Genomic DNA, 21,847 nt, shown 5'->3' on the forward strand with positions numbered 1-21,847 from the left:
TAGCAATGTACCATCACACTATACTGTAGTCAACACATCAACACTGACTTTGCTAACACTTCACCTTAACTTCAAAAAAACAACATAACCAAGAAAAATATAACTGGCTATCCAGTCTGTTCACACTTACAACTGTAGTGCCAGTGTTTGCTGTAACGTTAGATGAAGTGGTGTTTGATGTTGCAGTTGCGTTTGATGCTGCAGTTGTGTTAGATGCAGTGGCGTTTGGTGCTGCAGTGACAGTAGATGCAGTGACGTTTGGTGCTGCAGTGGCGTTAGATACAGTGGCGTTTGGTGCTGCAGTGACAGTAGATGCAGTGACGTTTGGTGCTGCAGTGACAGTAGATGCAGTGACGTTTGGTACTGCAGTGGTGTTAGATGCAGTGACATTTGGTGCTGCAGTGACAGTAGATGCAGTGACATTTGGTACTGCAGTGGCGTTAGATGCAGTGACGTTTGGTGCTGCAGTGACAGTAGATGCAGTGACGTTTGATGCTGCAGTGGCGTTAGATGCAGTGGCGTTTGGTGCTGCAGTGACAGTAGATGCAGTGACGTTTGGTGCTGCAGTGGCGTTAGATACAGTGGCGTTTGGTGCTGCAGTCACAGTAGATGCAATGACGTTTGGTGCTGCAGTGGCGTTAGATGCAGTGGCGTTTGGTGCTGCAGTGACAGTAGATGCAGTGACGTTTGATGCTGCAGTGGCGTTAGATGCAGTGGCGTTTGGTGCTGCAGTGACAGTAGATGCAGTGACGTTTGGTGCTGCAGTGGCGTTAGATACAGTGGCGTTTGGTGCTGCAGTGACAGTAGATACAGTGGCGTTTGGTGCTGCAGTGGCGTTAGATGCAGTGGCGTTTGGTGCTGCAGTGACAGTAGATACAGTGGCGTTTGGTGCTGCAGTGACAGTAGATACAGTGGCGTTTGGTGCTGCAGTGGCGTTAGATGCAGTGGCGTTTGGTGCTGCAGTGACAGTAGATGCAGTGACGTTTGGTGCTGCAGTGGCGTTAGATACAGTGGCGTTTGGTGCTGCAGTGGCGTTAGATGCAGTGACGTTTGGTGCTGCAGTGACAGTAGATGCAGTGACGTTTGGTGCTGCAGTGGCGTTAGATGCAGTGACGTTTGGTGCTGCAGTGACAGTAGATGCAGTGACGTTTGATGCTGCAGTGGCGTTAGATGCAGTGGCGTTTGGTGCTGCAGTGACAGTAGATGCAGTGGCGTTTGGTGCTGCAGTGGCGTTAGATGCAGTGGCGTTTGGTGCTGCAGTGACAGTAGATGCAGTGGCGTTTGGTGCTGCAGTGGCATTAGTTGCAGTGGCATTTGTACTGGGCGTTATGACTGAAACGTCTGTGCTGTTAGGGTTGCTTAAGTCCACTGACCTATCTGTGGCCAGTCTAGTGACTGGAGAATCCAGAGAGCCTGGAAAAGGAGTAGAGGGAAGAGGATGATTTACTTTTATTACAAAACAAATTTTATGTCATTTACTTGATCAACGGGTTGCACTCACCATTTGAGACACTGCCTGTTAAAACAAAGACGAAAGTTTCTGTGGTTGCAGCACGAGCAGTGCTGCTGCCAAGACCTGCAGCATTGAAAATGCATTGAATCGTTTTTCCATTCACAGAGCCACGGAAGCTTCCAGGGATGAACTGCAGCACACCAGAAATAATGTTACTTAATATTACACTGTGAAGGTGACACAGAAGCTATACCTGAGGTGGCATATACAGTGCAGTGGAAAAGACTTTGAGATTTCTGTCACAAAAATGATCTGAAACATAACTTTTGAGACCTGTGTAAAGGAGAAGAACTAGGTTTTTTGTTGATCTCTTCCTTGTTTTTATATACTAATAAATTGTCTGTTGTTAAGAATCTCCATTGCTAATATTGCCATATAGAGAAGTCTCTGAAAAAAGTGCCTTACTGTGTTATCCTGAGTCAGTCTTTGATTGTTCAGTGTGGCACGGATGAACTTGAGTACACCATTAATATTGGTACAAGAATAGACAATGGCACCTTGACCCTAATGATGTGAAAAATAAATTAGACAGAGAACCATTTTCTGATACTTCAAGTTTTGAGATTAAAGTGCTTCAATATTAGTTTGTTTCATTAAAAGAAATTTATGACTAAAAAGTCCCAGATCTCTTACACTGCCGTCTCGAGATAGGCCAGCTGCAATGTAACCATCTGACTCGCCACTGAGCTCAAAGATAAAATTATCTGCATTTTCGGTTGCTCCTTTAGTAGACAGGAAATAGCAGGAACCTTGTGCACCTGGATTACAAGTAGGTGGAGCGGAGAAACAAGCCCTATCCCTTCTGCAGTTATCCCGGCCAGTAATTTCCTGCAATAAACAAGACCAATTGAAACAAAAACATAAATGCAGGGTATACAAGAATTTGCAAAAGTACTTTTTTTATAATTTAAAAAAATCTTTCACTTCAACAATCAAGAATGTTACAATTTTCTAAACAAGAAAAGGAATTTGACTTACTGGTGATTGAGTAATGATGTTGGTTATGATATTGGAGCCTGGTATTGTTATATTGTTTGGCACGTTGGGAGGACGAGTTTGGGTTAGGTTGGTGGTGATGTTTGGAGGGCTTGTTTGGGTCAGGTTCATGGTTATGTTTGGAGGAAAGGTCATGGTCAGGTTGGTGGTGATGTTGGGTGGGCTTGTTTGGGTCAGGTTCATGGTTATGTTTAGAGGAGGGATCATGGTCAGGTTAGTGGTGATGTTGGGTGGGCTTGTGTGGGTCAGGTTCATGGTTATGTTTGGAGGAGGGGTCATGGTCAGGTTAGTGGTGATGTTGGGAGGGCTTGTTTGGGTCAGGTTCATGGTTATGTTTAGAGAAGGGGTCATGGTCAAGTTAGTGGTGATGTTGGGAGGGCTTGTTTGGGTCAGGTTCATGGTAATGTTTGGAGGGGGGGTCATGGTCAGGTTAGTGGTGATGTTGGGTGGGCTTGTTTGGGTCAGGTTCATGGTTATGTTTGGAGGGGGAGTCATGGTTAAGTTAGTGGTGATGTTGGGAGGGCTTGTTTGGGTCAGGTTCATGGTTATGTTTGGAGGGGGGGTCATGGTCAGGTTAGTGGTGATGTTGGGAGGGCTTGTTTGGGTCAGGTTCATGGTTATGTTTAGAGGGGGGGTCATGGTCAGGTTAGTGGTGATGTTGGGTGGGCTTGTTTGGGTCAGGTTCATGGTTATGTTTAGAGGGGGGGTCATGGTCAGGTTAGTGGTGATGTTGGGAGGGCTTGTTTGGGTCAGGTTCATGGTTATGTTTAGAGGGGGGGTCATGGTCAGGTTAGTGGTGATGTTGGGTGGGCTTGTTTGGGTCAGGTTCATGGTTATGTTTGGAGTGGGGGTCATGGTCAGGTTAGTGGTGATGTTGGGTGGGCTTGTTTGGGTCAGGTTCATGGTTATGTTTGGAGGGGGGGTCATGGTCAGGTTAGTGGTGATGTTGGGTGGGCTTGTTTGGGTCAGGTTCATGGTTATGTTTAGAGGAGGGGTTATGGTCAGGTTAGTGGTGATGTTGGGTGGGCTTGTGTGGGTCAGGTTCATGGTTATGTTTAGAGGAGGGGTCATGGTCAAGTTAGTGGTGATGTTGGGAGGGCTTGTTTGGGTCAGGTTCATGGTTATGTTTGGAGGGGGGGTCATGGTCAGGTTAGTGGAGATGTTGGGTGGGCTTGTTTGGGTCAGGTTCATGGTTATGTTTGGAGGAGGGGTCATGGTCAGGTTGGTGGTGATGTTGGGTGGGCTTGTTTGGGTCAGATTCATGGTTATGTTTGGAGGTTGGGTGATGGTCAGGTTGATGGTGATGTTGGGAGGGCTTGTGTCGGTCAGGTTCATGGTTATGTTTGGAGGGGGGGTCATGGTCAGGTTAGTGGTGATGTTGGGAGGGCTTGTTTGGGTCAGGTTCATGGTTATGTTTGGAGGGGGGGTCATGGTCAGGTTGGTGGTGATGTTGGGAGGGCTTGTTTGGGTCAGGTTCATGGTCAGGTTTGGAGGTTGGGTCATGGTTAGGTTGGTGGTGATGTTGGGAGGGATTGTGTCGGTCAGGTTCATGGTTATGTTTGGAGGTTGGGTGATGGTCAGGTTGGTGGTGATGTTGGGAGGGCTTGTGTCGGTTAGGGTTATGGTTATGTTTGGAGGTTGGGTGATGGTCAGGTTGGTGGTGATGTTGGGAGGGCTTGTTTCGGTCAGGTTCATGGTTATGTTTGGAGGGGGGGTCATGGTCAGGTTAGTGGTGATGTTGGGAGGGCTTGTTTGGGTCAGGTTCATGGTTATGTTTGGAGGGGGGGTCATGGTCAAGTTAGTGGTGATGTTGAGAGGGCTTGTTTGGGTCAGGTTCATGGTTATGTTTGGAGGGGGGGTCATGGTCAAGTTAGTGGTGATGTTGAGAGGGCTTGTTTCGGTCAAATTCATGTTCATTGAGCTGTTGCTTGCCGTGGAGTTGTTACTGTCTGTTCCATTGACTCCAAGCATCATGCATGCCATCCCCAGGATAGCCACGCAGATCCAATTACTCCCCATCAGTGATCTTTATGTACTTATAAGTCTGTTAATCTTGCAGCTCGATTTTTGTAACCTGTGATTAAAAATGAAAAGTAATTCAGTTTGTATAATCAAAAAAAAAAAAAAAAAAAAAAAAATTGAAAATTAAATATCTAATAGCTATTAATGAATTATCTGAAAGACTTATCTTTAAACATTCCTTTGATTGCAAACACATTAAGAAAGTGAGCCATAATTCTGAATTCATTAACATAGTATAACCTAATTTACTTAGTAATATCGTTGAAAGCTGTATGGCATTTTAACATTAACAATTTAACCTTAACACTAACATATGAGTACTGATTAAAGAGTAAGTTCACCCAAAAATCTTTCACCCTCATGAAGTTCCAAACTATGGTTCATCTTCCAAACACAAAATAAGTTATTTTTAATCAAATCTAAGATGTTTTTATCCCTCCATTGACAGTTCATGAAACTACCACAGATAATTAAAAAAGTTCATAATGAGATTGTAAAATGAATCCATATGAATTGAGCAGTTTTGTCCAAATTTTCTAAAGAGAAGCAACCGCTTTATATAATGCACAGATTGAATTCAGGTTTTTTTTTTTTTTTTTTTTTTTTTTCAATTTAAACATGGATCAGCTAACATAAAGAGAAGCTCAAACAAACCTGTTTGGCACGTAAGAACAAACCTCTTGTGGAAGCTCAAACGTAATGCATAACACCAGAATGGTCCTCGTTGATTCTTGCACATCAAGCAAGCATGCTTGCGCTTTACCATAATTGATTTGTGAGTTGATGAATGTTTATATGTGAATAAAAGCCTAAATTCAGTTCAACATATAAAGTGATTGTGTCTTTAGACTAAACCGTTAAATCAATATGGATTAGTTTTATGATCTCTTTTAATTAATTATTCATCAGAAAAAGAGTCTGAGAAAAACAGAAAAACTTTTCCCCACAGAATGTCCCACTATACACTGTAAATGTAAATATGTAGAGGTTACATTGAAGCCAATTTGATTTACATAAATATTATTGAGTAATATTTAGTTTCAGGTGTTTTTACCAACATGTTCTCCAACCAATACGACCATATAGGTTGTTTGTCACTTTCCTAGTAAACGAGCCATAGGAGCGTTTAATAAAGTAGCGCCCCTATCAACAATAGGACGCTTTTGTTTTAATGCATTGTTCCCTTTTATCTGCCTCATATTTCGGTTTCGTGTAGCTCAATTGGCAGAGCATTGCAATATATAATTAAAGCTGCAAGCAGCATTTACCGGGGTTCAAGCACTTTAAGGTCTTTAAGCACATCAAAAGTTATTACATCTTATTCAGCAAGCATGTAAACATTTAGATCATAGACGGAAAAGACCATTTACAGCCAATACAGGCAATTCAGTTTCAGGTTTTTTGACAGTTATAGTGACATCTGTTACCCGATCTCCACCACTTTTTTTGGGGTGTCCTCAGAGTGTGCCTATACATATGTGTGCCGAATTTGGTGAAAATATCTCATTTCGTTTTGAAGTTATAGACACTTATAAATAAGAGAGCATAAAAAATTAACCATGAAAGACTTTGATTGGATTTTTTTGCCACTTCCTGTCATAATTTTGACATTTGAGCTTTGCCATTTTGTAAACCAACTTAGGTTCCGTGTTTTCTACGCTGGTTTCGTCTCGATCGGACTAACGGTTTCCAAGATATTCGCAAAAGTTTTTTAAGCGCTAAATCACAACGTAGCACAAACCATAAGGCGAAACCTATGATCTTTGGTATCATTGGACTCAGCAAGGATTCAGGAGTCTAAAGATGTGACTCCCGTGAAAATAAGTCGTTATATATATTTTCATCTAAAACCATTAAAACATATATTTTTTAAAGTTTTTCTAGAATTATAGCGCCACCTATTTTCCGATTTACACGAAAATTGGCATGCTTCTTTAGAGTCATATACTGTATGTCTTAACCTATTTTTGTGAAGTTCTGAGTTTTTGTTTAGGTTTTATAGGCTTTTGGGTATATTTAGCCATGCCTATTTTCTAAATGACCCAGTTATAGCGACCTAAAGGGCAAAGTTAAACTTTTTTTTGATAATTATTGATCTAGAGACTCCATAGAATTGTCCTACACTGGTGTCGTTCCGATCGGGCGAAAAACCTAGGACTAGTTCGCAAAAGTATATTTTTCACATATTTGTGAATAATTAATGAATGATTTGATTTAAACCATTCGTTCCTGAGGCAAAGTTGTTCAGCATGAGGAGATCTATCAAATGATATGCATATTGTGTGGTTTTATGTAACACCACGTGATTACCAAGGCGTAAAACTCGTTAGCGCCAACTTGTGGCCGATTGCTTTCAAAATTCTTACAGACCTCTAGGACCATGAGTCAAACATGTCCATCGAGTTTCGTTCCGATTGGCCTCCGTTAACCTCGTCTAATAGGTGCTCAAACTTCATTGGCCGATGGCGGCCATGTTTTTTGAGATACGCCAATGTCCTCACTATCATGCCCCCTTGGACCAAGACACTGCATGCCAAATTTCAAGTCAATTGGACTAACGGTTGCATAGTTACAGCCGTTTTTATGTTTCTTTCAAGTTATGGCGCCACCTAGTGTCCAATCGGCGCATTTTTTTTTTTTTTATTGTGACCAAAGAATGAGCCCCTACAGATGTGTACCGAGTTTGGTGCAAACATCTTATTTTGTTCTCGAGTTATAGCTATTTTTAGTAAAAACGTTTTGGCGCCCCTTAGCAACTGTGAATCAAAATTTCTACTTTTTTTTTTTTTTTGATAATTATTGATATTCAGACCCCAGAGAACATTTCTCTACTGGTTTGGTTCCGATCGGGCACTAGTTTGCAAAAGTAGGTTTTGGACAAAATTCAAAATGGTGGAAAGTTTTTCCAGGCACAAATAAGATGGGAGATATACGTTTTGTCCATCTTGAGCCAAGGATTCCAACGATATAAGACACTTGATCCTGGGACAAACGGTCTAAGAGTTATGAGCGATTTAGTACTTTTGGTTGCTGTAGCGCCACCTATTGACTGATTTGGATCATACTTTGTCAACCTCTCCTCGATTTTTGTACTATCATCTGACAAAGTTTCAAGTCTCTAGCACTTACGGTTTGGGCTGCACAATGCGTTTTACGGCACAAGAAAAGTAATAAAAATCCTAACAATTACAATAGGGTTTCAGCACTTTGTGCTTGAACCACTAACAATATGAAATCATGTGATCATGCGATCATGGGTTCAATCCCAGGTAGCGTAACATGACATTATTTTTACACCAGCTAGAGGGCGCATGACTTTAAAACGTAAATATAGGTCATAATAAGGTGCTTGAAAAAGACCTATAGGGTCAATTTACAAGTTTTCTTTTGTAAAATTGTTTCTCCCACACTTTCGATCTCTGAAACATGATAATACTTGACTTGATTTCCACCCCATTCTCACTCACAAGGGGTCCGATACTGCCGCATGTCCAAGAGATGCCATACTGGCGGCAAACGCGTCCTGAGTGCTTAACATGAAAAATAAGCGCTTAATGTGGCTTAGGTGATATTGGAGGAGCAAATTCACTATACACCTTATAAGCAGCCCACTATGAACACAATAACACGTTAAGCATTTTCCTAGAAAATAAAACACAGTTATGAAGAAAATGCTTAATGCATTAAGACACTGATATTAAATGACCAATAAAGATGTGCAGACAAGCAGGTCAGGCCGAATATGAAGACAACGCGCTTTCAAAGTTCAGCGTTTTCCACTTATAGAAAACCGTTATAAATGCTGAACATAAAAATAGTGTCCTTCCACTTTGTTTACCGTTGTCTTAGCAGATGATGTTGATGACAAGAAAATGTGTGATGATGTCCAGAGATGCGGCCGTAACGCATTGCTTTCAATGAGAATTGAGAAATATTTAATGTCAAACTCCACTGAGGCAAAGGGCACGGGAACTTTGTCTTCTCGAAAATCACATATTGGGGTAAAATTTTGTCATCGTATATTTTCAATTTGAACAGCACAGCATAGCTATAAAGTGACTCCTAATCAACAATTTCTCAATATAAAACACCTAACAGAGCCAGACGAAAAAGTCACAGTAATGAAATGTCGTTTTGGCCTTTATGCAAAATGACGGGATTGAGACCACAAGCGGGAACTCGATCATGTTAGAGCACTAAACAATAGGCTAAAAGGTTTAGAAATGTAATGTTTAGGTTAAAATATAAATGTACAAATAATAATAATAGTAATTTAACGAATGACAATTAATCAATATCATTTAGGCAGGCTCTTGAAGCGAGTCATTCTACTGACACCAGAGGAAAAGGCACTAGAGGGCGCTTTAGCGAAAATTAAATTTAGCATTTTACATATTAAATAAGTTCAAATATTAATCTTGCATAAAGAAAATTGGCTTGTATCTGCTAATTCTATTCATCAGTGTTAAAATAAAGAAACCGCATTTTCCATATTTCCTTTCTGGTTTAAAAAAAGGAAAAACGAATGGACGCAAAAGTACACAGACCAACTTGCCATTTCTTTGTAAGTGTTTGTAAAATTTACTAGCAATTTCTGAGTGTAAAGCTGTTTCTATACCAGATTTTCCATTGTAGTATCTGGTATTTTGGCAGAAATATACGTGAGAGTTGATTTAGTGGTTACGTCTAATCACTGCCTCTTCAGTCTTTTATTCTACAAAATATTTACTCAGGGTGAGGTTTAGGCATTCACTTTGACATTAAATTTCCAACAACTGGAAACAACAAAGCAACATTCAATCCATCAAGAATAACTTTGAATCTTCTTATTGTAAGAAAAAACTGAAATTATAAAAACATTCATAAAATGAGCATTCTGTTCTACTGACCTGAACAAAAGGAGTGAGAATGAAAGAATTTCACCATTCATAACTTGGCATTTGTAAGATTCTAATGCGCACTAAACTTTTGCTTTGTTCTGTTACTCTACTCCACCTTGTCTGGTGTGGTAGTTATTTTATATTAGATCTAAAGCATTGCTGAATGCTGATAAAGATCATTATAATTATTGTTGAGCTGCCTTTCCAGTTTCTCTGGTGCGCATAGATAGCGACATATGGACTGTTCTCAGCTATCTATCTCAGCAGTGGTTGTTTGTTTAATGGAACTAAGATGCTATCTTAGCTATACTGTGCAATCTAAGAAGCTTTTCTAAATTGAAGTGCACATTCAATTCTACATGCACACCAGTGTTACACTACAATATATACATCACATTGACTTCTGCAACCATTCTTGACTTTCTAACTATGGTAAAGTGTAAAATTACAGAAATTGATGGATCCTCGGAATTCATCCCACAACCTGAATGTAAATTTGGAAAATTTGGAAACAACAACAAAAACAAAAAACAAAAACAAGTTCATTCAAGAAGTCAGTGACTCCATAGTCATTCCCTAGTCTGGGGCTCTGAAAAATCTGGGTAATTCTGAAGGATAGCAGCATCCGATAAAACATCAACACATATATTTCAGAGTAGACAAAGAAAAAAAAAAAATCCTTCAAATGATTAATCATTGTATTCCAACCAATTTATCTTCAAAAAATATCTAATATTCAATCAATTAAATGTGTCAACTATAAGAAATATAAAACATAAAGTATAAGGTAAATAATAAAAAAGTAATCATTTTGTACATTATCAAATGAACACTAATGATGAAATTGTGATTCCTAGAAATATCCTGTCATTTTAGTTCCACACACACGAAAAAAGTATGAATGTAATTCCATTAAAAAGCTAAATATCAAAGCAAGCAGTAATTTGTTTTAAAGAATCAAAGCACAAACACATTTCAACAAAACAACTGGAAGATTAAAAGAACATTTAAAAAAGGCTCAGAATTGTGCGTTAGTTCTGAGATTCAGCTGATATGTTGTTATCTAATGACATTCAGACATCTTAGAAGAAAAAGTTCCCTCATGGGATCATTATGAATTTAGTCTAATTTTGTTTTTATTCTTTTTTAACAAGATCCTTATTAGCTTGCATATTGGCTGTTTATAAAGCATATACAGTATTAATGCCTTATTCTGCATGATCAACATATTCAACATTCTTAGTCCTACCCAATACCTAAACTTAACAACTACTTTACTAACTATTAATAAGCAGTAATTTAAGAGTTAGTGAATATGTGTTCCTCAAACCAAAATGTAACCAAAATTAAATAATCTGTTAAGTATTATTCAGTCATTTGAAACATTAGACATAAAATCTTCTTGGCATACTGGTTCTTTAGAATTTAGCCTTGGAATTCTATATAGAACCCTGTTGAACCTTTTTTGAGTGTATTTTAAATAAATATTAAAGTATCATGTATCATCTGTTAAATCTTAATGTAATCTCATTAAATGCATCTGTCTCTGCAGTTATGATTCACTCAATATGTTAACAGCCGTGTTCAAAAGAAGCTTAAAGTGTTTCTTACCAGTGTGTGAGAAGTTCTGTGAGTTTATGATCAATGATGGAGGTGTCAAGCTTCTCTCACTTTAGTAACTTTCATGCAGGGTGGGACCTGAAGGGCTGGAAACAATGCTTTTACCTTACTTCAGACTGCGTCATTTAAATATTCAAGTGTAAAAGCAAAGCCAACACACATTAGGATGGAGGGAGGTGTAGCAGTCCTGAGTTCATACGTTCCCACCGCAGCTTCAGCTCAAATACAGAAGATCAAATAACTTGACTGACTGCAGTTTTCTGAAAAAGAGTGACAAAAAACTGTTTTCGCCACAGAATGTCCCACTGTAAAAGTGAATACATATGCAGAGGTTTCATTGAAGCCATTTTGATTTACATAAATATTATTAAGTTTCAGGTGTTTGAAGGAATGTTTTTTCAAAATTGTAAATAAAACAAGCAATAAAAAAGTATGTTTTACAAGAAAATACTTTTTTTTTTTCAATCAATGTGTTACTTGCCATTTCTTTGTAATTGTTCATAAAATTTACTAGCAATTTCTGAGTGTAAAGCTGTTTCTATACCAGATTTTTCATTGTAGTATCTGGTATTTTCGCAGAAATGTATGTCAGAGTTGATTGGTTACGTCCTCTTCAGCTTTTGTTCTACCGTACGTGCAAACTTTAAATATTTACTCAGGGTGAGGTTTAGGCATTCACTTTGAGATTAAATTACATTACCAACTTCTTACAGTCTTCTTATTGTAAGAAAATAACAGAAATTATAAAAACATTAATAAAATGAGCATTCTGTTCTACTGACCTGAAAAAAAGGAGTGAGAATGAAATAATTTCACCATCTAACTTGGCATTTGTAAGATTCTAATGTGCACTAAACTTTCGTTCTGTTAAATTTGTTTTGTTTTGTTCTGTTACTCTATTCCACCTTGTCTGGTGTGTTAGTTATTTTATATTCGATCTACAGTATTGCTGATATAGATCTTTAGTTGAGCTGCCTTTCCAGTTTCTCTAGTGCAGATAGATAGCGATGGAATGAATGGACTGTGCCGAGTGAAGTTTCACACCCTGTCAAAGGACAAATGCATGAAAATCACCACTTACACCTTTTACCTTCATTCTTCAGTCTGGGCAAGACAAAAGTGCAAACCATTTTTAAATAGCTTGACATAAAAAAATGATATGATCAGTAAGTCAGAGCAACTTATATTTTTACTTTGTCATTGAAATAATTTTAGCAGTTTTATTTTTATACAAGTTATATGAGATTCAACTAATTTTTTAAAGTCAGTTTACCAATCTGATTAAATATTAAGATTCTTAAGATATATTTACTTGAAAAGCAAAATGACTTAAGATTTTAAGTATTGTATTCTGAAAAAACAAAAAAACAAAACAAAAAAAAACTTAAAATTAACTGTGATTTTGCTTAAAACAAGAACTGGCATTATCAAAATAACAAAATATCTGCTATTGGACTAAGAAAAAAAAAAATTTCTCTTTGAATGAAGTTGATTTTTCCAGCCCTAATTGGAAGATATTGTGTTCATGTTTTAAACAAACATTTTTTCAGAAAACAAGACTATATGTCATTTTGCTTTTCAAGTAAATGTATCTTAATTTAAGAATCTTTCAATACTTGTACTTGAAAACAAGACAAAAATACTATTTGAGAAAAATTTTTGTAGTGTAAAAGTTTTTTTATTATATATATATATATATATATATATATATATATATATATATATATATATTTCAGACTGTGTTTGTAATTGGATATCAGGAAAGTAACTGTTATGAATTTTCTGTACTGATTTTAAAAATACAGATGTATATGAACACACCTTTATACACAAAACAAATCTTATCCCTTGGTCTGGTCCAACAAGTTCTTTTCTGCCCTGAGAAACAAAAGGAGGGCTCATCGCAGAAAAGAAAAGAGCCATTGAGCAGCATTACATAGCCGCATGTCCTGGAGTCTGTGGACATGTGTTCGGGAACTGTCAGTACAATAGCACAAACATTATGATAAGTTAATGAATGCATGAATGAAATACCTTTCATATCTTCCGGGTTGAACTGAACTTTTGGGATGACGAATCAGTCATCTTTAATTTACGTCTTTAGTCTCTAAAGTACCTTCTCGCCCGACCATAAGATATTTGACGTGACAAGCCACTGCGTAAGATATTAACAATATCAGCTGTTTTAGAAAATAATCTTCACTGTATGAAAAACAAAATCCATACAAAAGTTCACACACACAATGCAATGAGCATATACAGTAGACCCATAGCAATGTGCAATGTATTTATACAGCATTTATTTAACTTTTTTATTGTTAGTTGATAAAACTGTTCATTACAGTGCATTAACTAATGTTAACAGATACAATGTTAATGTTATAAATGTAGTATTAAATGTTGAGATTTTATTAACTAAGATTAATAAACACAGAAGTATTTTTCATTCTTTGTTCATTTTAAACCTAATTGTAGAGTGTTACCAAACAATACTCCACCCATCCATCTATAACTGTATTGCCTTCAAAAACCTTGAATATATATATATATATATATATATATATATATATATGCATACAGTGGGTACGGAAAGTATTCAGATTCCCTTAAAATTTTCACTCTTTGTTATATTGCAGCCATTTGCTAAAACCATTTAAGTTCATTTTTTTCCTCATTAATGTACACACAGCACCCCATATTGACAGAAAAACACAGAATTGTTGACATTTTTGCAGATTTATTAAAAAAGAAAAACTGAAATATCACATGGTCCTAAGTATTCAGACCCTTTGCTGTGACACTCATATATTTACCTCAGGTGCTGTCCATTTCTTCTGATCATCCTTGAGATGGTTCTACACCTTCATTTGAGTCCAGCTGTGTTTGATTATACTGATTGGACTTGATTAGGAAAGCCACACCCCTGTCTATATAAGACCTTACAACTCACAGTGCATGTCAGAGCAAATGAGAATCATGAGGTCAAAGGAACTGCCTGAAGAGCTCAGAGACAGAATTGTGGCAAGGCACAGATCTGGCCAAGGTTACAAAAACATTTCTGCTGCACTTAAAGGGCCATGAAACCCCCCTGTTTTACCCTGGTCGTTCACACCTCTGAGTTTCAAAAAGTCTGTGGAAATGGGCATGTAAAGCTCTTGAAAAGTGGGAGTGTAGAGGGGGGGAAGAGGGGAGAGAACAACCAATGAAACACAGACATACAATACACTCATTATACAGAATAATGAACATTAATATATGAGCACGGAGAGAATGACAACAAACTCCCAAGCACAAGGGAGAAATGCGAAAGAATATTTAATAGGGCTAATAATAGCTACTTTGATTACATTTACGAGCACTGCAGTCTCAAAATCAGTCTTTTAGAATAATTGTGTCGTCACGTTCAGATAGGCTACACCACTGTATCAGTGTCCAGTTTGCACATATAATTCATTTGAAGAAAACTTGATGAAATATGTGTGCATAACTACACCGTGCTGGTTAATGTTTGGTGCAGGAGAATGTGTGAAATAAACACGGATACTTTATTCTGTATGAGCTATGTGTCACATGGCTAGTGTTATTAAACTCAACGCGGAGCTCCGCGCAGAAACCGAGCATATCCGCGCTCCGCCTGTATATCATAATAACAGTCGTATTTTTCATGTGTTCATATTCAAACTCCAGTTCTGACTGCATCGTGAAAAAAATACAAACAACACACATGCTGCTGTGCTGAGGGAAACAGCCTACGGCTCGCGTGTTTGAACGCAGCTAGAGCAGGCAGAGGAGAATGAGCTGCACTTTACTGACATTTGAATTCTCCGCTGTAATGCGATCTCATGTGAACATATTTTCCATTTGTGCTGGTAGATTACAGCAAAAAAAATCCACATGCACACAAACCTCTGCTCTGGTCGCGTTGCAGGAAAACACATTGTGTTGTAGCACTGAGGAAACGAACACCAACGATATGTCTCTGAATGACAAGAGACCGAGGCGAGAGAAGTGATACTTCCTCATGCATAATACCGCAATTATAATCTCATGCATACTACATCGCAGTGATTCGATTGAATGAGCTTTATGTCATGAATATATATGTCGAGAATCTACGTCAGCATGTTCGGAAGTACAGATCTTTTGACGTTGCTCCGACTCAACTTTTCAAACAGGAAGACAGAAATCACTCTGAAAAAATGCAAAAATAAAAATTTTTCACTTATGAATAACATTAACGAGTACCTTTTTTTTCCCTTTCAGTCGGTCATGTTCGACGTACGTCAGTAGTGACCGATGAATTGGGATATCGCTAGAGAGCCCTATCAGCTTCGAGTGAACTAAAACAAGCCAATGGAATTGGCGTGCGATATTTGCATAATGCGCACCGCCTCCGACAGGTGTATATAAATAGGAAGCAGATGCAATCGCACTCTGTCTTTCGCTTCGGAGCCAACAGTTGGTGTCCAGCTTCAGACTTCACAAGAGTGAAACTAAACAGCCTTGGAGATTCAGCGTCTGTTTGTGTTGGCGTTAAGGCACAACAGTGAGGTCGCGAGCTTCCCGGGGAGCCTGAGCTTAAGCTCTCAACTGCTGTTTTAACAGCAACTGAATTCCCATATAAAACGCAGTTGTCTGTTGCGATTTGGGCCAGTTCCCCCCGGTGTGTTCAGGAGTGGTGTACCTGAACGCATCGCGTCACTCCCTGTGTGCTTCAGTACGAGAGAGCTGACTCTTCCCCTTCTAAAAGAGCTTCACAGACAGACACTGCGTCTCTTTCAAGACGTCATTCTGTCCGTGCGTTTCTGGAGGCGGTCGTTTCCTATCCTCAATGACGGCCACAATCACTTTCTCTCATGTCTGCTTAGCGTGCTGAGACTGTGTTTGTGGGTGGTTCATATTCTCTTATGAGAATATGCCCACGTCGGCGCGTTGTTTGTCTCGCCTTTCTCGTAAGGGCTTGAGCGTTCAGCGCGCTGTGTGCCTTCGAGCTGCCGGCTGACAGCGCATGTTGCCATGGCAACCCTGCGCGTCGTCTGGCGCTCTAGATGCACGGTCGAGACTCGAGCGCCTTTAATGAGGTGGAGTCCCCTCACTTATTCCCTGATCTAGTTATTTTTCTGAATAAGAAGAATACTACTTTGGTTAATAAGCCTGGGTGACCAGAGGATCACAGTGGGGCTATACCCGCCGAGCCATTCTCCGTGGGCCCCCCACTCCTCTAGTGCATCGCAAACAAGTTGTGACTATGTCCGTGGGTGGTTCATGTTTAGTAAAACATGGCCACGTCGGCGCCCAGTGCGCCGTGTGCTGTCCAGTTGGACGGCCACGTTCACTGTCCAACATGGCTGGTAGCTTCTGCTTGGATTGCTGGTCCTTCTCATAAGGGACCTAGCGTCTTAGTCGGAGCTCCAGCAGAGGATCAGATGTCGACTGCTACATTGGAGAGAGTATTGTTGGGCTCTGAAAATGAAGATGATGCTGAGCATCCCACAGTCATGATGTGCTCATGCTGAATCAGATTTAGACTTGACAACCACGCTTTCCCGGGCCCCTGGGGGCGTTGTGTGACGCGTACTCGCCTTGCCCCGCCCCCTGTGCCCGGACGTGCATGGAAAAACTTTGCAATTTTGTGTCCTCTTTGGTGTTAAATATGGAGCGCCAAGGGGGCCATAATCTGCATTACAAGTTTTTTCTCTCTCACTACCCTTTAGGGGGTAGTTCTGAGTCAGGGTTGAGCTACGCATGATGCAGGTCATAGCGCAGGCCTCTGGCCAGACAATGTCCACCATGGTGGTCCGGAAACACCCCTGGCTAGTCTTGCTGGGATGTGTCATCGTCAAGTACTTTCTCAATGTGCTCATCTCACAAGCTGGCCTAAAACCCAGCCCGCTCTCCCGCAGCCAACCAAGTTGGTTAACAGGAAGCGGTCCTGGGGATATGGTGACCTGCAGCTGAAGGAAACGGTTCTTTCCCCGGAGGAGGGCCGGGTGGAGAATTCTGGTCTGTTCCGCCGCTGGCTCTCCGGAGTCCAGCGGTCCCCACGAAAAGAACTGTTGTCTGATCCTCCAGGTCCCAAGAGGGTGTGGCTGGTAGTGTGCAAGGCCCCGCCTTGCCACTCTCAGCCCTCTCTCACTTAACCAGCAGGTTCCAGTGTGGTGGTTCAGGCCGCACCCCATGTGCCGTCTCCCATTCACACTGCTACCTCGCAGAGTCTGACCACACTCCGGGCCGCTCCCATGCCGTCCGAGTCGGGTCCCCGTACTCTGCTTGCAGCTGTCAGCGTGCAAGGCCCTGCCTTGTCACGCGCAGCCCCCCCTCACATCGCCAGCAGGTGGCAGTGTGATGGTGCAGGCCGCGCCCCGTGCGCCGTCTCCCATACGCACTGCTGCCTCGCAGAGTCTGACCACACTCTGGGCCGCTCCCATGCCGTCCGATTCGGATCCCCGTACTCTGCCTCGCTGCCCCACCCCCAGTGCGTCTGTGGTGCCTTTGGTCCCGCTGGCTCAGTGTCTGGAAGCGTGGATAGCGCTCCCCAGCCTGTCCAGCTGGCTCATTCGTACCATCAGACTCGGCTATGCGATTCAGTTCGCCCGGCGTCCCCCGGTTTTCAGGGGTGTCCACTACACTCAGGTGTCACTGGACAACGCACCTGTTCTCCGGGCGGAGATTGCTGTCCTCCTGGCGAAGGATGCAATCGAGCCGGTCCCTCCAGCCGATATGAAGTTGGGGTTTTACAGCCCCCTACTTCATTGTACCAAAAAGGGCGGTGGGCTATGGCCAATCCTGGATCTGTGCGTCTTAAACCGGTACCTTCACAAGTTGCCGTTCAAGATGCGCAGAAGCGCATTTTCGAATGTGTCCGTCCCCGGGATTGGTTTGCAGCGATCGACCTGAAGGACGCGCACTTTCATGCATCGATTCTGCCTCGCCACAGACCCTTCCTACGGTTTGCGTTCGAGGGTCGGGCATGTCAGTACAAAGTCCTACCCTTCGGGCTGGCCCTGTCACCCCGCGTCTTTACGAAGATTGCGGAGGCGGCCATTGTTCCCGGTGGTCGGACCCCTTGTTCCTGCGGGCCGGAGTGCCCCTGGAACAAGTGTCCAAGCATGCTGTGGTCCATCCTGAAGGTGTATGTTGCCGCTATCGCTGCACATCACCATGCAGTTGAGGGTAAGTCCCTGGGGAAACACGATCTGATCGTCAGGTTCCTGAGGGGGGCGAGGAGACTGAATCCTTCTCGCCCTTCCTCCATACCCTCTTGGGATCTGACCCTGGTTCTTACATCTCTCCGGGGTCAGCCCTTCGAACCTTGCAATCAGTCGAGTTAAAAGCACTGTCTCTCAAGACCATCCTCCTGGTTGCATTGGCTTCTCTGAGGAGGGTAGGGGATCTGCACGCATTTTTGGTTGACGAATCGTGCCTAGAGTTTGGGCTAGGCCCGGATATGTGCCTAAGGTTCCTACCACTCCGGGTTCGCTTCCCCAGTGTAGTCTAGTTTACTTAGCGGGTATGTCGGAACAGCAGTAGACTCTCTCGGTGTAAGCTCGCCCCCTTCATTGTCCAGTTGGTGCGACGGGTGGCTAGAGCTTGCTCTGGGCACTGGAAGGGGTTTGTAACTGTGGCACTTTTGTTTGGGATCCCAATTCGTCGGTCACTACTGACGTACGTCGAACGTGACCGACTGAAAGGGAACGTCTCGGTTACATATGTAACCCTCGTTCACTGAAGGAGGGAACGGAGACGTACGTCCCGTCGCCACAGTTTCTGTACCCTCGCTGTTGTGCGGACACCAGTTGTCTCCTCAGCGAAAAACAGAGTGCGATTGCATCTGCTTCCTATTTATATACACCTGTCGGAGGCGGTGCACATTATGCAAATATCGCACGCAAATTCCATTGGCTTGTTTTAGTTCACTCGAAGCTGATAGGGCTCTCTAGTGATATCCCAATTCGTCGGTCACTACTGACGTACGTCTCCGTTCCCTCCTTCAGGGAACGAGGGTTACATATGTAACCGAGACGTTATATACATATCTGCTTACATCTCATATACATATCTGTTTACATCTCAAAAAGAGTGTTTTGGGGTTTCGTGACCCTTTAAGGTTCCTAAGAGCACGGTGGCCTCTATAATCCTTAAATGAAAGACTTTTGGGACGACCAGAACCCTTCCTAGAGCTGGCCGTCCAGCCAAACTGAACTATCGGGGGAGAAGAGCCTTGGTGAGAGAGGTAAAGAAGAACCCAAAGATCACTGTGGCTGAGCTCCAGAGATGCAGTCAAGAGATGGGAGAAAGTTGTAGAAAGTCATCCATCACTGCAGCCCTCCACCAGTCGGGGCTTTATGGCAGAGTAGCCCGACGGAAGCCTCTCCTCAGTGCAAGACACATGAAAGCCCACATGGAGTTTGCTAAGATGGTGAGAAATAAGATTCTCTGGTCTGATGAGACCAAGATAGAACTTTTTGGCCTTAATTCTAAGCGGTATGTGTGGAGAAACCCAGGTACTGCTCATCACCTGTCCAATACAGTCCCAACAGTGAAGCATAGTGGTGGCAGCATCATGCTGTGGGGGTGTTTTTCAGCTGCAGGGACAGGACGACTGGTTCCAATCGAGGGAAAGATGAATGTGGCCAAGTACAGGGATATGGCCCAGCCAGAGCCCTGACTTAGGGTGCTTTCACATTAGCACTTTTGGTGCGCACCCGGGTTCGATTGACGTCAGAGTTCGGTACGTTTGGATGATGTGAACACGGTCTTCTGAACTCGGGTGCGCACCCGCGAACCGTACCCGAGTCCGCTTAGAAAGGGTGGTCTGGGGTGCGGTTCAAGTGAACTCCGGTACGGTTCGCTTGTGATATGAATGCAAACGTACCAAATTGCAGAAGTGAACCGCTATTAATGCCGTATTATTTGATAAATATGTGAGTTTGTGTGTTTCAAGTGCTGCAAACAGAGAGCTGTAACGTCGCTTTTCTCATTTCTGCTCGCCTTCAGCATTGTACATTCGTGGCAGATAGACGCAAGAGCCGTTATTAACAAAACCAACGGTTCAAAAACAAAAATATTTAAAGTGAGGAGAGCAACGTTATGCATTTCGCCGCCTTCTCCTGTGCCATCGTTACTAAGCAATGTAGTAAACAGCTGCTGGTTTGATGACGCAAACGAACTGCGGGTCGGACCCAAATAATATAATGTGAACACAGTCCAGTGGGCGCAGGGGGAGGGGTGAGCAATCGAACTCAGGTTCGGTCCAGGCAATCGAACCAAGTGTGAAAGCACCCTTAAACACAATTGAGCATCTCTGGAGAGACCTAAAAATGTCTGTCTACCAACGTTTACCATCCAACCTGACAGAACTGGAGAGGATCTGCAAGGAGGAATGGCAGAGGATCCCCAAATCCAGGTGTGAAAAACGTGTTGCATCTTTCCCAAAAAGACTCATGGCTGTATTAGATCAAAAGGGTGCTTCTACTAAATACTGAGCAAAGGGTCTGAATACTTAGGACCATGTGATATTTCAGTTTTTCTTTTTTAATAAATCTGCAAAAATGTCAACAATTCTGTGTTTTTCTGTCAATATGGGGTGCTGTGTGTACATTGATGAGGAAAGAAATGAACTTAAATGATTTTAGCAAATGGCTGCAATATAACAAAGAGTGAAAAATGTAAGGGGGTCTGAATACTTTCCGTACCCACTGTATAAATATATATATATATATATACACACTAAGCAGCCACTGAACACTTGTTCAACTGCTGGTTAATGCAAATATCTAATCAGCCAATCACAAGCCAGCAACTCAATGCATTTAGGCATGTTGACATTGCCAAGATGATCTGCTGAACCATGAGCATCCGAATTGGGAAGAAAACTGATTTAAGTGACTTTGAATGTTGTTGTGTTGTTGGTGCCAGATGGGCCGGTCTGAAACTGCTGATCTTTTGTGATTTTCATGCACAGCATCTCAAGGGTTTACAGAGAACTTGTTACAACTGAGGTCTGCAGAAGAGCATCTCTGAATTAATGTGGAACAAAATAAATTCTCTGAACCCTAAGTACATTTACACAAACTGAGAAAGTCAAAAAGCGTTAGGTTGTGCCCCACTAATTAACAAATTTGCTTATTGTTTCCCCTGACACTGATCTGAATTCCAGTCGCTCCAGTCGGTCACCAAATATTTCTCTCTGTTTTAATTCACATGACATTTTTGAAACAACACTTTTCTGGCTTCAGCTCTTCCTCAGGCACTATTCACTTCATGCATGATTCACATGACGTGTTATTTGAGGGACATATTCTCTAAAGAGTGATTGTAAAGCTCAAGATTATCCAGCCACATTGAAACCTTTTGACACACCTCTGTGTGATTCCCCTGCTTCTCACCTCCTCATTTAGCAGAAGCACTTAAAACAATATTGCAGTATCTTCACACCTGTGGCACAGACGTCTTCACTGGTCATGACTCAGATATTATTTTGAACACTCATTAAAATACCATTACTTTAACATTTAATAATATAAATAGCTAGTTTCACTTTTATACGCTGTCAATTCTTTAAGCTGCACTGTAAATAAATATATACATTCAGTAGCAATGCAAAAAATGAACTTGATATATTAAGTCTTGTTTTCTTGTCAAGTTTATTTTTCTGGTCCTATTAGCAGATTTTTTATAAGCACAGACTCACTTAATTTTGATACTTAATTCTATAGTATATCAAGTAATTTTCTTCTCAAATTTTTCTAAATGTAAGAATGATTAGATATTGTATCAAACAAAAATACTAGATGTGAAAAAAATTTTTGCAGTG

At 41.4% G+C, this 21,847-nt stretch overlaps 1 protein-coding gene across 1 annotated transcript; it reads right to left on the minus strand.

Annotated features, from left to right (window-relative positions):
- Nucleotides 1-1,475: 1,475 nt before the first annotated feature.
- LOC137030197 (mucin-2-like) lies at nt 1,476-4,480 on the minus strand. Its single transcript, XM_067400381.1, has 4 exons — nt 2,492-4,480; nt 2,147-2,341; nt 1,919-2,017; nt 1,476-1,643 (listed from the first exon to the last, which is right to left on the minus strand). Exons 1-4 carry the CDS (start codon nt 4,478-4,480, stop codon nt 1,476-1,478), a joined length of 2,451 nt encoding a protein of 816 aa, XP_067256482.1.
- Between the last annotated feature and the right edge of the window lie 17,367 nt (nt 4,481-21,847).

The sequence above is a fragment of the Chanodichthys erythropterus genome, chromosome 11 (genome assembly GCF_024489055.1).
Source record: "Chanodichthys erythropterus isolate Z2021 chromosome 11, ASM2448905v1, whole genome shotgun sequence".
NCBI lineage: Eukaryota > Metazoa > Chordata > Actinopteri > Cypriniformes > Xenocyprididae > Chanodichthys > Chanodichthys erythropterus.